This window comes from Mobula birostris, chromosome 27, assembly GCF_030028105.1.
Source record: "Mobula birostris isolate sMobBir1 chromosome 27, sMobBir1.hap1, whole genome shotgun sequence".
In the NCBI taxonomy this organism is placed as follows: domain Eukaryota; kingdom Metazoa; phylum Chordata; class Chondrichthyes; order Myliobatiformes; family Myliobatidae; genus Mobula; species Mobula birostris.
In genome coordinates, this window is record NC_092396.1 from 24,480,679 (window position 1) to 24,494,826 (window position 14,148).

At 43.9% G+C, this 14,148-nt stretch overlaps 1 protein-coding gene across 1 annotated transcript in view; it reads left to right on the forward strand.

The window, feature by feature from the left end:
• Positions 1-9,365: 9,365 nt before the first annotated feature.
• The window catches only part of fblim1 (filamin binding LIM protein 1), a 30,664-nt gene continuing 25,881 nt past the window's right edge, over positions 9,366-14,148 (forward strand). The window contains exons 1-3 of the mRNA XM_072245394.1: positions 9,366-9,840; positions 12,754-13,001; positions 13,806-13,984. Of these exons, the coding sequence (XP_072101495.1) occupies positions 12,770-13,001; positions 13,806-13,984 (411 nt within the window). The 5' untranslated portion in view covers positions 9,366-9,840; positions 12,754-12,769. The remainder of the gene's footprint in view (positions 9,841-12,753; positions 13,002-13,805; positions 13,985-14,148) is intronic.

A 14,148-nucleotide genomic window follows, 5' to 3' on the forward strand; every position in this document is an offset into this window, starting at 1 on the left:
GGAAACTGACAGGAACAGGTCCCACCGATAGAAGAACAATAGGGAAGATAGGGCCGGGGCAGCTGCTGCAGATCATTTGCTGTTTACTTCCGCGATCTGGGAACTGCTGGCAAAACTAACGTCTATTAGTCATTCGCTTGCCCTTGTGAAGGTGATAATGAACTACGTTCTTGAATTCTGTATTTCGTCTATTGAAAATGGTGCTGCTGCACAGATTTCTGGGATGACAGTGAAGGACAGATAATATATTTCCAATAACACACACAAAATAGTCCTAGTCATAGTCATACTTTATTGATCCCGGGGAAATTGGTTTTCGTTACAGTTGCACCATAAATAATAAATAGTAATAGAACCGTAAATAGTTAAATAGTAATATGTAAATTATGCCAGTAAGTTATGAATTCGCATTAAGCTGCAGATAATTCTGCTCACACCATGTGACAAAGTTTCCCACCGTAGACCTGTACTCAGCCCCATCTCCCTTGCTGATGCATTCAACTGTGGCAGAGTCATCTGAAAACTTCTGAAGATGACAAGACTCTGTGCAGCAGTTGAAGTCCGAGGTTTAAATGGTGAAGAGAAAGGGAGACAAGACAGTCCCCTGTGGAGCCCCAGTGCTGCTGATCACTGTCGGACACACAGTGTTGCAAGCACACGTACTGTGGTCTGCCAGTCAGGTAATCAAGAATCCATGACACCAGGGGAGCATCCACCTGCATCGCTGTCAGCTTCTCCCCCAGCAGAGCAGGGCGGATGGTGTTGAACGTACTGGAGAAGTCAAAAAACATGACCCTCACAGTGCTCGCTGGCTTGTCCAGGTGGGCAGGTGAGGAACTCAGCAGGTGATGCAGCATCAATGGAGGGAAATGAACAATTGACACTATAGGCCAAGACCTTTCATCAGGAAAGGAAGAGGGCAGAAGCCAGAATTAAGGGTGGAGGGAGGTTATGGAGAGAAGTACCACCTAGTGGGTGATAGGTGAATCAAGAGAGAGAGGGAAGGTAGGCAGGTGAGGGAGGGGGAGCGGGAATGATATGAGAAGCTGGCAGGTGGAAGAGGCAAGAAGGCAGAGTCTTATAGGAGAGGATAGCTGATCATGGATTAAAAGGACAGGGGTGGAGAGCCAGAGGGAGGAAGAAGGTGGTGGGTGATGGGTGGATTGTGAGGATGGAGGAGGGGAAAGAGAAAGGATGAAGGGGCCACATGGTTAACGGAATAAAAAAGGGAGGAGATTGTGAACAGAGGGAAGTGGTTACTGGTAGTTGGAGAAATCGATGCTGATGCCGTCAGTTTGGAGACGACCAAGATGGAATATGATGCGTTGCCTCTCCACTCTTGGCCGCAGAGGAGGCCGTGGACAGACATATCAGAGAAGGAATGGGAAGTGGAATTAAAATGGCTGGCCACCAGAAGATCTTGGCTGCTACAGCAAAGGTGATCAGTGAAACGATAGCCCCAGTTTGCATCAGGTCTCACCAATATACAGGGGGTTTGCATTGGGAGCAGACGTTGCAATAAAAGGTACCAATGGATCCACATGTGAAGTGCTGCCTCACCTGGAAGGACTGTTTAGGGCCTTGAATGGTGATGGGGGTTAAGAGGTGGAGGGGCAAGTATTAGCATAATTGTGGAGATAGGTGCCGGGATCAGTAGATAGGAAGATGCAGAAAGGGAGTTATGGAGGGAGTGATCCCTGTGGAAATAGGGAAGGGAGGGGAAGATCAGCCTAGACGGTGGTTCCATTGGAGATGGGAGGAAACTAAAATACCCAGAAGAACCCCAACCATTCACAGGAAGAATGTGCAAACTCCACACAGACAGCCCTGGAAGTCAGGGTTGAATCTGGATCACTAAAGCTCTACTTCAGCTTCTTGTTCACCGGAGATGTTTATTGCCTGACACTTCGTGTCATGAACGTTACTGGTCAATCACCAATGTCAATTAACAGCCCAGCCCTGAATGTTGTCTCGATTCTCTTGTAAATAGATAGGTACATACCTCTTCATTTGCTGAAGAACTGCAAATGAAAATGAACATTATGCAATCATTAATGAACCACTGATTCTTACATTTCATAGCTTCATAGTATACTGCAGAAGGCCATTCCATCCCTTGAGTCTCTGCTTGCCGCAGATCAATCTCATCAATCCCACTTATTTCCTTGTAAATGTTTTTCCTATTAATACAGCCTCATTCTTTTGACATCCACCTCCACTAGAAGAAAGTTACAGTAGTCAAAAGTATCCTTTTGTAGATGAAAGGAAGCTGGAGCACTGGGGGAAACCCACAGGGAGAACGTACAAACTCCATGTAGAGAACACCAGATATCAGGATCAAACCTGGATCACAAGAGATGTGAGACAGCTTCTGACTTTATGATGGAAAGCAGGTCATCAGTTTTGGGGAGGACACTCTCCCCAGGAATTCTTGCAGTGACATCCTGGGGCAGGGATGATGACTCCTGATGAACACAACCACTTTCCCTTGTGACTCCAAACACTGGAGTGTACTCCCTTTGATACCTAGTTTTGCTGGGGCACCTTGGTACCGCATTTAATTAAATTCTGCCTTTAAGCCAAGGGCAGTCGCTGTTTAGACCAAGGCAGTCCATATTTACACCAAGGGTATCATGAAGTCTGGAAACGAGTGGTCCTGTTGAGACCCAAAATGGACATTGGTGAGTAGGTTCTTGTGGAGTAGGTGAAATTTGGTATATATTGTTGATGATAGCTTCCACCACCTTGTTGATGATTGGGACTTACTACTGTTTGTGAACAGAATACACTCAGCCAGTTTTCCACGTTGTCAGGTAAAGCCCGTGTCAGAATGGCTTGGCTAGAGGTGCAGCTGGTTCTAAGTATTCGTGAAGTGAGGTACAATAGTGCCAAGTGTGGCAGCCAAATTGCATAGCAGGGTCTCAAGAATGTCAGTAAGGTAAATGAACCGATCATTTTTATGTTGTAGTTTTGGAGGGATTAATGCTGACCAGGACACCAGGAGAATTCCCACATTTATTCAGACAGCGCTTTGGGATCATGGTGCAGGTAGGTCCCAACCAAAGGAGGTGCGAGGCGTTCCTTCCCTCTGCTAGCCTGCAAGTCATCCTTGGGCAAAATGTAGCACCTACTCAGCCCCACACCCCCATGAGAAGCTATGGGATCAGGAGGTGGATGGTCGTATGAGCAGCTGGTGCTTATTACAAGCCCTGGTTCTGCAACCACTGACTCCAGGCAGGCAATCTCTGAAGAGTATATTGTTAATGGCTGGGGTCACCCGTCTTGTAAAGACACTGCCCATAAGAAGGTTTCTGCAGAAAAATTTGCCAAGAACAATCATGGCCCTGGAAAGACCATGATCGCTCACATCATGCATAATGATGATGATGCTTTGGGATCTGCTCAACCACATTAGAGGCCAGACTGTGCAAGATTTTCTGTCACATCCAGAAGTGTGTCTGATGTGCGTTCAGTACTGCACTTCTGACAGCAAGACTGGAACAGTCATTAACAAGAGAAAATCTGCAGATGCTAATGCAGCCCTGAAGAAGGGACTTGGCCTGAAACATCAACTGTTAATTCATTTCCATCAACTGTTTATTCATTTCCATCAACTGTTAATTCATTTCCATCAGCTGTTTATTCATTTCCATAGATGCTGCCCCCAGCATTTTGTGCGTGTTGCTCTGTCATTTTGTTATTACTCCTTCACAGGCAGAGCCAGCATTTCATTTCCCATCCCTAATTGCCCTTGAGAAGGAGGTGGTGGGCTACCCTCCTGACCTGCTGTAGTCCTTTGAGGTGTGGCTGTGCCCACAATGTTGTTAGGGAGAGAGTTCCAGGACTTTGCCCCAGCAATTGCAAAGGAACGGTGATATCTTTCCAAGTCAAGATGGTGTGTGACTTGAAGGGCATCTTCCAGGTGGTGGTGATCCAATGCTCTTGCCGCTCTCCCCCTTCGAAATGGTAGAGGTTGTGGGTTCGGTCTGAAGAGCCCTTGTGGGTTGCTGCAGGGCATCTGGTACATGGAACAAAGTGCTGCTACGGTGTTGCGGTGAGTGAATGCTGGTGGGTGGAGCGCCTCTCAGAAGGGCTGTAGGCTGCCAAGCCTCTTGAGTGTTGTTGAAGTTGCACTCATCCAGGCAGGTGGAGCAGATTCCAGCATCTTCCTGACTTGACCCTTGCAGATGGTGGATAGGCTTTGGGAGTTAGGAGGTGAGGTACTTGTGCCAGACCAGTTATTGTAGTCACATTGTATACGGCTGCTCGAGTCCAGTTTCTGGGCAATGGTAACTCCCAGAATATTGATAGCAGGGTATTCAGTGATGGTAATGTCATTGAATATTAGGGAGCAATAGCAAGATTTTCTCTTGTTGGATATGGACACTGCCTAGCAATCATGTGATACGAATGTTACTTGCCACTTGACCGAGGCCTGGATACTGCCCAGGTCTTGTTGCATCCGGCATCCATTTTACACTCATCTCTTTTTATTCTCCTCATATTGGGGGCGGCGTGGCAGCGTAGTGGTTAGCACAACGGTTTACAGTGCAGGAGACCTGGGTTCAATTCCCACCACTGCCTGAAAGGAGTTTGTACGTTCTCCCCATGACCGGTGTGGGTTTCCTCCTGGTTTCCTCCCACAGTCCAAAGACGTACTGGTTGGCAGGTTAATTGGTCATTGTAAATTGTCCCGTGATTAGGCTAGGATTAAACTGGGGGATTGCTGGGGCAGCACGGCTTGAAGGGCTAGAATGGCCTATGTGCTGTACTTCAATAATTAAATAATATATATATCTTACAAGTTTCACCCAGATTCTACCACTCATTTACACAATAGGGGCAAATCGGTGTGGCCAATGAATCAGCAAACCCACACGTCTTTGGGATGTGGAAAGAAATCCAGAGCACCCAGAGGGACCCATTTGGTCTCAGCAAGAGCATGCAAACTCCACATAGACTGCATCCAACATCATTGTGCATTGGATTCTTTGAAATGGAGCTCAAACATGGACCTATTGAGCCAGATATAGTTTATATTGTAACCCCAAAGGAAGATTGATGTGGGACATGATATCGTGCTCCTCAGTTGTGCTCCTGAGATAAGGTTTTTGAGTAAGATAGCGTAGAGGTCACCTCATTTTGTACCTAACTCTGTTTGATTGTCAGGGAATACTTGGAGCAGTTTGGAAGGAGCTTCACCACTGAATTTTACCTAAGTGTTTACTGATATGATCTTGTTTAACTGGGCAATGTAAAAGGAGATTTTATCTGCATTTAGCACATCTTGTACTGACTTGTGAGTAATTAATGGGACACCAATAGCTAAAAATGTTTTGACAAAACCCTGCTGAAATCAGCTTGGCATGGAATGGTACTATCTTGCACACATTTCTGGGTATATTTATGACTGGCAGGAAATTTAACTCTTTGAGATAAGGGGTTGGGTACACACTACGGAACCAAATATATATTTGACATCTTTGACAGAAATGTTGTTCTCTCTAGAATGTTCTGTTTTTGGCATAAATTTCCCCACAAAGGATGACAATAGCAGACGCATAAGCATTGCAAAATTTATCTTTCAATCTTAATTGTCTCTCAATTCTTACTCATTCACAAAACAGAGTTAACATAGAAACATAGAAAACCTACAACACAATGCAGTCCCTCCAGCCCACAAAGTTATGACGAACATGTCCCTACCTTATAAATTACCTAGGGTTACCCATAGCCCTCTATTTTTCTAAGCTCCATGTACCTATCCAAAAGTCTCTTAAAAGACCCTATCATATCCATCTCCACCACCGTTGCTGGCAGCCCATTCCACGCACTCACCACTCTCTGAGTAAAAAACTTACCCCTGACATCTCCTCTGTACCTACTCCTCAGCACTTTAAACCTGTGTCCTCCTGTGGGAACCATTTCAGCCCTGGGAAAAAGCCTCTGACTATCCACATGATCAATACCTCTCATTATCTTACACACCTCTATCAGGTCACCGCTCATCTTCCGTCGCTCCAAGGAGAAAAGGCTGAGTTCACTCAACCTGTTTTCATAGGGCATGCTCCCCAATTCAGGCAATATCCTTGTAAATCTCCTCCGCACCCTTTCTATGGCTTCCACATCCTTCCTGTAGTGAGGCAACCAGAACTGAGCACAGTACTCTAAGTGGGGTCTGACCAGAGTCCTATATAGCTGCAACATTACCTCTTGGCTCTTAAATTCAATTCCACGATTGATGAAGGCCAATACACCATATGCCTTATTCACAGAGTCAACCTGCACAGCTGCTTTGAGCGTCTTATGGACTCGGACCCCAAGATCCCTCTGATCCTCCACACTGCCAAGAGTTTTACCATTAATACTATATTCTGCCGTCATATTTGACTAATTTCCTGAAATTGTGCTATTAACGCTCCAACTGCATTTTTTATATTCTTGGAGACCCATGGATTCCTATGTCTTCAAAGATCTATCTTACATGTGCCTTGATCTTTTTGGCAGGTAGGGCTGGGACTCAGCCTCTTTGCCTCAGGATAATTTCAAAGGCTGCTGCTGAACTCAGCCACATGTCCCAGTCTTCTGATTGCCGCTACATTAGTGAGGCCTCCAAAGTGACGAAGAAAAGATATGATCTATTTTTCTTTGCCTTTGAGAGTAGCATTTACTTACGTTGTAGGTTATCTCAAGATATAGACCACAAATTCACACTGCACTCGTGCCCTTGCAGGAGCGTATTGTAGCCCTGGCCGATTCTGTCGTCCCCTTGCACAAAAAAAATGTCTCCTTCATAAGCCTTCCAAGTCCCTTCAACACTTTGGGACCACTCTCCCACCCCTCTCTCATCACTGTAACCTCGGCTCACTCCTGTCCTATAATTGGAAACATTTTATGTTATACGCCTTTAAGAACCGGCTGCAAATATTGCACCTGTGACCTACATGCGGACAAGTGCAAGAACTTGCAACACAAGAATAGGATATGCTGCATCAAAATCACTAATGCCATTTTCAGTGTGCTGTTACATGTGGATATTCAATAACACCCTCACTCTTTGTGTGACTTTCACAAACAGTGTTATAGACCACAGACCATAAGACATAGGAGCAGAATTAGGCCATTTTGTCTATTGAGTCTGCTCCACCCTTCCATCATGGCTGATTTATTAAACCTCTCAACCCCACTCTCCTGCCTTCTCCCCATAACCTTTTATGCTCTTACTAATCAAGAAACTATCAACTTCCACTTTAACTATACTCAATGACTCGGCCTCCACAGCCATCTGCAGTATGAATTCCAAAGATTCACCATCCTCTAGCCAAAGAAATTCCTTCTCGTCTCTGTTCTAGAGGAACATCCCTCTATTCTGAGGCTCTGCCCTCCAGTCCAAGTCTCCCTCCTTTGGAAATATCTTTCCATTGTCCACTCTATCTAGGCCTTTCAATATTCGACGGGTTTCAATGAGATTATTCATGAAGCAATTCCTAGGACTGTCTTTAATATTGATCTTCATTTCCTCAGCCCACTATAATTTGCTTACCACTGAAGCAGGTAAACAGTGGTTGGAATCCCCCTGGTCCTACACCATCTCTGGAGCATCCAGACACCAATCTCGGACTATTATTTATTGACTACATCTCTGTCTTCAATACTTGGAATTCCAAGCAAATTTATCACCAAACCCTGGATCCTAGGAGTCAACATGTCCCTCAGCAAGTGGAGCTTTGACTTCCTGAGCAACAGAGCAGAATCAATAAGAATAGGCAACAACACCTCTGCCATGATTATTCTAAACACAGGCGCTCCACAAGGTTGTGTCCTCATCCCCTAACTCTACTCCCAGCACACTCATGACTTCATGTACGTATTCTGCTCTAACTCAATCTACAAGTTTGCAGATAATATCACTGTGGTGGCCGTATCACAGATAACAAGAAGTCAGAGTACAGGAAGGAGGCAGAAAACTTAGTAACATGGTAACATGATAACAATCTTTCTGTCAACGTTGGCAAACCAGGGGAACTGGTCTTTGCTTTCAGGAAGGGGGAGCAATGCACATGCGCTTGTCGATATCAATGATGCTGAGGTTGAGAGGCTGAGAGCTTTAAATTCTGTTGAGCGAATCTCACCAATTGCCTGTCCTGGTCCATCCTGGTCCAGCCTGGTAGATGTCATGGCCAAGAAAGCTCACCAACATCTCTACTTCCTCAAGAGTCTAAAGAAAGTTGGCATGCTCCTGTCGGACCGTTACCAATTTTTATTGGTGCACAATAGAAAGCAGCTTATTGTGTTTGGTATGGCAACTGCTCCGCCTGAGACTGCAAGATACCGCAGACAGTTGTGGACACAGCTAAGCACATCATGAAAACAAGCTTTCCCTCTTTGGACTCTGCCTTTACTTCTCGCAGCCCCATATTCAAAGACCCTACCCATCCCAGACGTTCCCTCTTCTCCTTTCTTCCACTGGGCAGAAGATACAAAAGCCTGAAAGCACCCACCACCAATCTGACGGGTAACTTCTACCCCACTGTTCCCCAGTGTGATAAACTGCATGCTTGACCTCACAAGTTACCTCGTTATGATTTTTTTGCACCTTATTGTTTACCTGCACCACACTTTCTCTGCAGCTGTTACACTTTATTTCCCCCCCCCTCCCCCTTTCCTTCTCCCTGGGCCTCCTGTCCCATGATCCTCTCGTATCCCCTTTGCCTATCACCTGTCCAGCTCTTGGCTCCATCCCTCCCCCTCCTGTCTTCTCCTATCATTTTGGATCTCCCCCTCCCCCTCCAACTTTCAAATCCCTTACTCACTCTTCCTTCAGTTAGTCCTGACGAAGGGTCTCGGCCTGAAATGTCGACTGTACCTCTTCCTAGAGATGCTGCCTGGCCTGCTGTGTTCACCAGCAACTTTGATGTGTGTTGCTTGAATTTCCAGCATCTGCAGAATTCCTCGTGTTTACACCTTATTCTGCATTGCTATTGTTTTACCTTGTTCAATGCACTATGTAATGAACAGGGTGAAAGACAAGCTTTTCACTGTATCTCAGTGCATGTGACAATAATAAACCAATTCCAACTTTAAGAACTAACATTCTGCAATTTAAAGTGGAAAAATATTCACCAAAAAAAAAATCTTTTCCTACCTGGCCCAGTTTTTTTACCCTGTTAATATATTATTTTATCTTTCAAGAGAGCTGTCTTTCAGAGAAGCTGTTTCAAGATGCCTTTCCTAAAATAATGGCTTACAGAACTGAAAGGGTTAACATGGATTGCCTTTACTCATCTCTAGCAGGCAGTCGTCTAAAAGGAAAGGGAATTCTGGGGAAGTTAGAAGTCACAGGGGTGCAATGTTCCTTCAGTCCTTTCTTTTTCAGTAAAATTAATCACACAAGATTTTAACCAGAGTACAAAGAACTCTCTGTAAACAGCACCTGGATGTTTCAGCTGGAGGAGATGATGCAAAAACGAACAGGCTATTTCTTGTGTGAAATACATCATCTGTCAAAAGACTTCCAGAGTGATTGGCCTTATCTTAGAACCCCATTATAGTGCATTTTTTTAAACAGAAGTTTGACGATGGATAACGGAGTCTGTGCGGAGTGGATAGGTTAGGGAGCAGCTTCCTGTTTGCTGTACTAATGCCTGAGGAATTCATTCTCCTTTTATGGTAAAGTGAAGCAGAGGTAGGCGGACGGGCTATCCCTGGGTGAGGGAAGGAGATAATTAGAACCAGTTCAGACTCAGAGTGGTTCTGCTTGTAGACTCTGAAAGAGGTGTGCTAGTGAAATAAAAACCCTGCAGGGCTGTTGGCCTTCCTACGACAAATACTACAGTTTCGGTAAGTGCCTCAGGGAACTCTAAGTGCAATTGGATTCTAGGTGTCAACCGGTAGCCAGTAACATACAGTAAGTATTTATAAACTGCCTTTTTCAAACCGGCTTGGGTATTGTTCCTGCTACATTGTTTCCTGCTGTGTTCTTCCCTCCTTTACCGATTGGGCAGATGCGAGCTGAACATTAGCTTCACAACCTTTTGGGCATCCTCTGGTACCTCATTGTTCTTCAAAAATGCACTCAGATAAGTGGGTGTTGCTCTGCTTTTTGAGAGTACTTGTCTGTAAGTATATCGAAACAAACCAAGAGGATTAAATGAGTCCGGGATTGAATAGCTTGTCATATGAAGAGCATTTTTCAGCCAGGGAGTGGTGAATCTGGAATTCTTTGCCACAGGCAGCTGTGGAGGCCAAGTCTTTATGTATATTTAAGGCAGAGGTTGATAGATCCTTGATTGGTCAGGGCTTGAAGGAATATGGGGAGAAGATAGGAGATTGGGGCAGAGAAGAAAATCGGATCAGCCATGATGCAATGGTGGAGCAGTCTCGATGGGCCGATGGCCTAATTCTGCTCCTGTATCTCATAATCTTAAATGAATTGCTCTTCTCCATCCCTGCAAATAAGAAGTTGAATGGTTTGTCCAGTATTCTTCCTTTCTTTTAAGTACAATTAACCATACAAACTACTAATTGAAACAGAAATAATTCTCAGCAAATTAAACACCTGAATATTTCATCTGGGTGTGTCTAATGCAAAATTGACAGGCTATTTCTTGTCTGAAATGCGTCATCTGCTAGGCAACTTACAAAGAAGTTGGTCTTATCGTAGAATCATTAAATAGTGTTGTAAGCAGAAGAGGTTGGAATGGGTTGAGAGCGGGAACCTTTGCTGATTTATTTCCCCCACCATGTTTTGGGACAGCAGCCAAACTCCCAGTGCCACAACCACGAGTAAACCCAATAAACCCTGGGATCAGTCAGCATTGTGTATACATAGAGTTGAACTTTGAACTACTTGCTCAACACACCTACTACTAGGTGGGCCATTGCAATCAGTCATTTCCTTAGAATTTGCATGGCACATTAACAGTTTCAGGAAGGTTTAGACAGCACCTAAGCCACAGTATTTGCTCGGTTTGTTTGTACTCAGTCTGAGGCCCTAGAACATGGCTATCTTTCTATGATTTACGTCCTTTATGGAAGGCTGCTGGTATCATTATGATTGCCATTGTGACAAATCACATTGGATATCAGGGCCAAATGGGTTATTGATGTTCTGAGTATTTTTATTGCATGTGCCAAACAACACTTTATATCCTTGAAGCAACATGTATCTGAATGGCTGCCTGTAGAGGATTGGTGCAGGCTGTGGTAGCAAAAAAATACAGTTTGCAATCTCATTTGCTCCTTACTAGAAGTGGAACTTTCAATTACTTTGTCCATCTGGTTGCAACAGCTGAGTCTAACAGAAAGGGACATGCTTTTCCTAAAGGTCTTGTCATTTTCGGTCTATAATTTGGTAATTTCCATTAAAATTCTTCTATTGATTTGTTTTATCTGAAAACATAAAAAGTATGAGGGCTAGATCTAGTCCTGATGTATTTGGACAAAATAGGTGTATTCATAAGGCTTTGGTTTGGTTCTTATTTGTAACAGAACTGTGAATGTCAATGCATCAACATAAGGTCAACTTTGGGAAGCCATCCTGTTTGAAGACCCCTCTTTGATACAAGAAGTTCAGCAGATCCTGGAAATCTTGAATAACAGATACAAAATGCTGGAGGAATTCAGAAGGTCTTGGTGAAATGTCAACAGTTCACTTCCTCCCATAGATGCTGACTGACCTGTTGATCTCCTCCAGGATTTTGTTGTGTTGCTCAAGACCCCTCTTTGAGCTCCCGTAAGATTCATTCCTTGCATCTTATCACTCTTTTTCCTTGGTAAGAAGCATGTTATCTTGCCTGTGTCAGCACAGCTTACCAAAGACTGGTAGCTCACTCTAATATTAACCAATGTCATCAAGCCTTCCCTGTATCAATAAGATCATAGCTGATCTATGCTGGCTTCAACTCCTTTTTTGTGCCAGTTCCTCATAACCCTCAATTCCTTGATCTTTCATATCTGTCTGTCTAGGTACCATATCCGATGCGGACTTTGGTGACCATGGTTTTCCATATAGATCTATCCTTCGTTTTTTGGATGACTTCTATTTCCTCGATGTGTAGCCACCTGACTATGCTTTTGATGTACATAAGCCGAGGTCTCCTTTTAGGTTTGCTCCCCTCAATCTTTCCAGAGAGTGTGAGTTTTTCTAGTTCATCTTTCCGCATGATGTGACCTAGGAATCTGAGTTGTCTTTCTCTTATTGTTGGTCTGAGTGATCGAACTGCTTGGGCTCCTCTGAGAACTTCTTCATTTGATGTGTGTGTGGTCCATGATATTTTTAACATTCTCCTGTAGACCCAGTATATGAAAGAGGATCTATTTTCATCTTAACTACGGTGTATCTAATGATCTGGTGTCCATGCCACTCTCGGGGGCAGACAATTCCAGAGGATCATTGCCCTCTGAGAGAAGAAATTCAGAAACCTAAAGAGAAATATATTTGAATAGGCAAGAAACTAATCTGTTTATTGGCCCTCTCCAATGGTAGGGCCTCTCTGCTGTCAGGATTTGGGAACTGGAGAAGCAGCCATACATTCACCTTACCTGAAATACAACGACTGGTCTTTCAAGTACAACAGAAGTTTGTTTTAAACATTTCAGGTTATTTTTTGAGCACCTCAGTTAATCTGTGTTTCAGCAGCCGCAGCTGATATTTGCCTTTTATCACGTCTGCCATATCCAGGGCTCCGCAGAGGGTTAGATGTACCCCAGACCAAAGAATCTCAAGTCCAGTATTGTTGTTTGCATCTATAGGTATTGCAAATCAAGGATGTCTCAGACAAGAAAAGTTTCTTCAGTTTATATTCAACTTGCTACTCCTGGGACTATCAGCACCCCGAAGCCATATAAATCTCTTGAAGCTGCAAGGGTGGTCGACAATAGACATCAAAAATTAGTGCCGTCAGCACCTAGATCCGGGACCTCCTTCAATAGATTTGAAAACGTGGGTGTGAAAGGAGTGGCAGTGACCGTACAACCAGACGTACGTTCCGCTAGCGAAGGTAAGGAAAAAACAGAGTGCGTCTCAGTCTCTCATCAGTGTGACTTCATTCTAATTCATTTCCATGGAACTCACAGTGGGCATAGTTTGAGATGATGAATCAGGGCTACTGTCCAATTTCAGATTGTTTAGATTGCATTAGGGTAAAGACACAGGTGGAAGTGGCAATGCCTAAGGTAATTTGATTGTAGGTCTGCCCCAAAGGCATAGTGGAGAAACGCATTACTGATCCATACAGATAAGGGCAGTCCACATTCAATTCTATATCAATCCTTAATTAACTTATCTCAACACCCCTTTGCTTACAGAAGGGAAAAAAACAACCAGACTTCATGAACTTTTGTGATCATTATCCAGTGATTCCTGCTGCAAAATGTATGCATGTAATGCATCAGGTAAAACTAGAAATGGATTTGACTGTCATGGATACACAATTAAAAATCCTTCCGACACTTATTGCAAGTTTGTACAAAGAATGGATGTTTAAAGAAAATTTCAGAGGATAAGCCTGCACTTCCCCATCTTGTAATGAACCTTCAGGAAAGACAGTGGGGTCTTGAATCTGCTCAGTGAGATTAAGTAACAGGCATAAAACTTCATAAGGAAGTTAACAGTAATTGTTGATATTTTAAATTTTCATTGTTCATTTTAAAGCAGCTGAGCGCCCAAACTCTTTTAAGATCATTGGTTCAGGATGGTTTCTGTCACTCTGATCGATCTATTGCAAAAACGTCCCATCATTTGGACGTGCCTTAGTCCTGGCAACTTCATCTGCCCATATTACACGCTCTTCTTTTTTTTGCAGATTACCCTCCCCCTCCACCTGCTCCAGAAAACATAAAAGATGCATTTTACCCCAGTGAAATGCCACTTCCTCCTCCTCCGCCACCTCTGCTTTCCCATGAGGGGGCACTTCCATCTGGAAATGACCCCAACCAATCCAATGTGCAGAAACCAACTGGTGGAGCTGGCCCTAGAAAGCAGGTAGGAGGCTTAATTTTTTTTCTTCATCTATTTTGCCATGATATGCATCTTTGCAAACATATGAACTTTTGATATGTCAGACACTGAGTGTGATTGAGCTATGCACAACCTTACTTTCCTGTCATGAGGTGAAAGAAAATCTAGAAAAAGAGAGTGAAATAAAT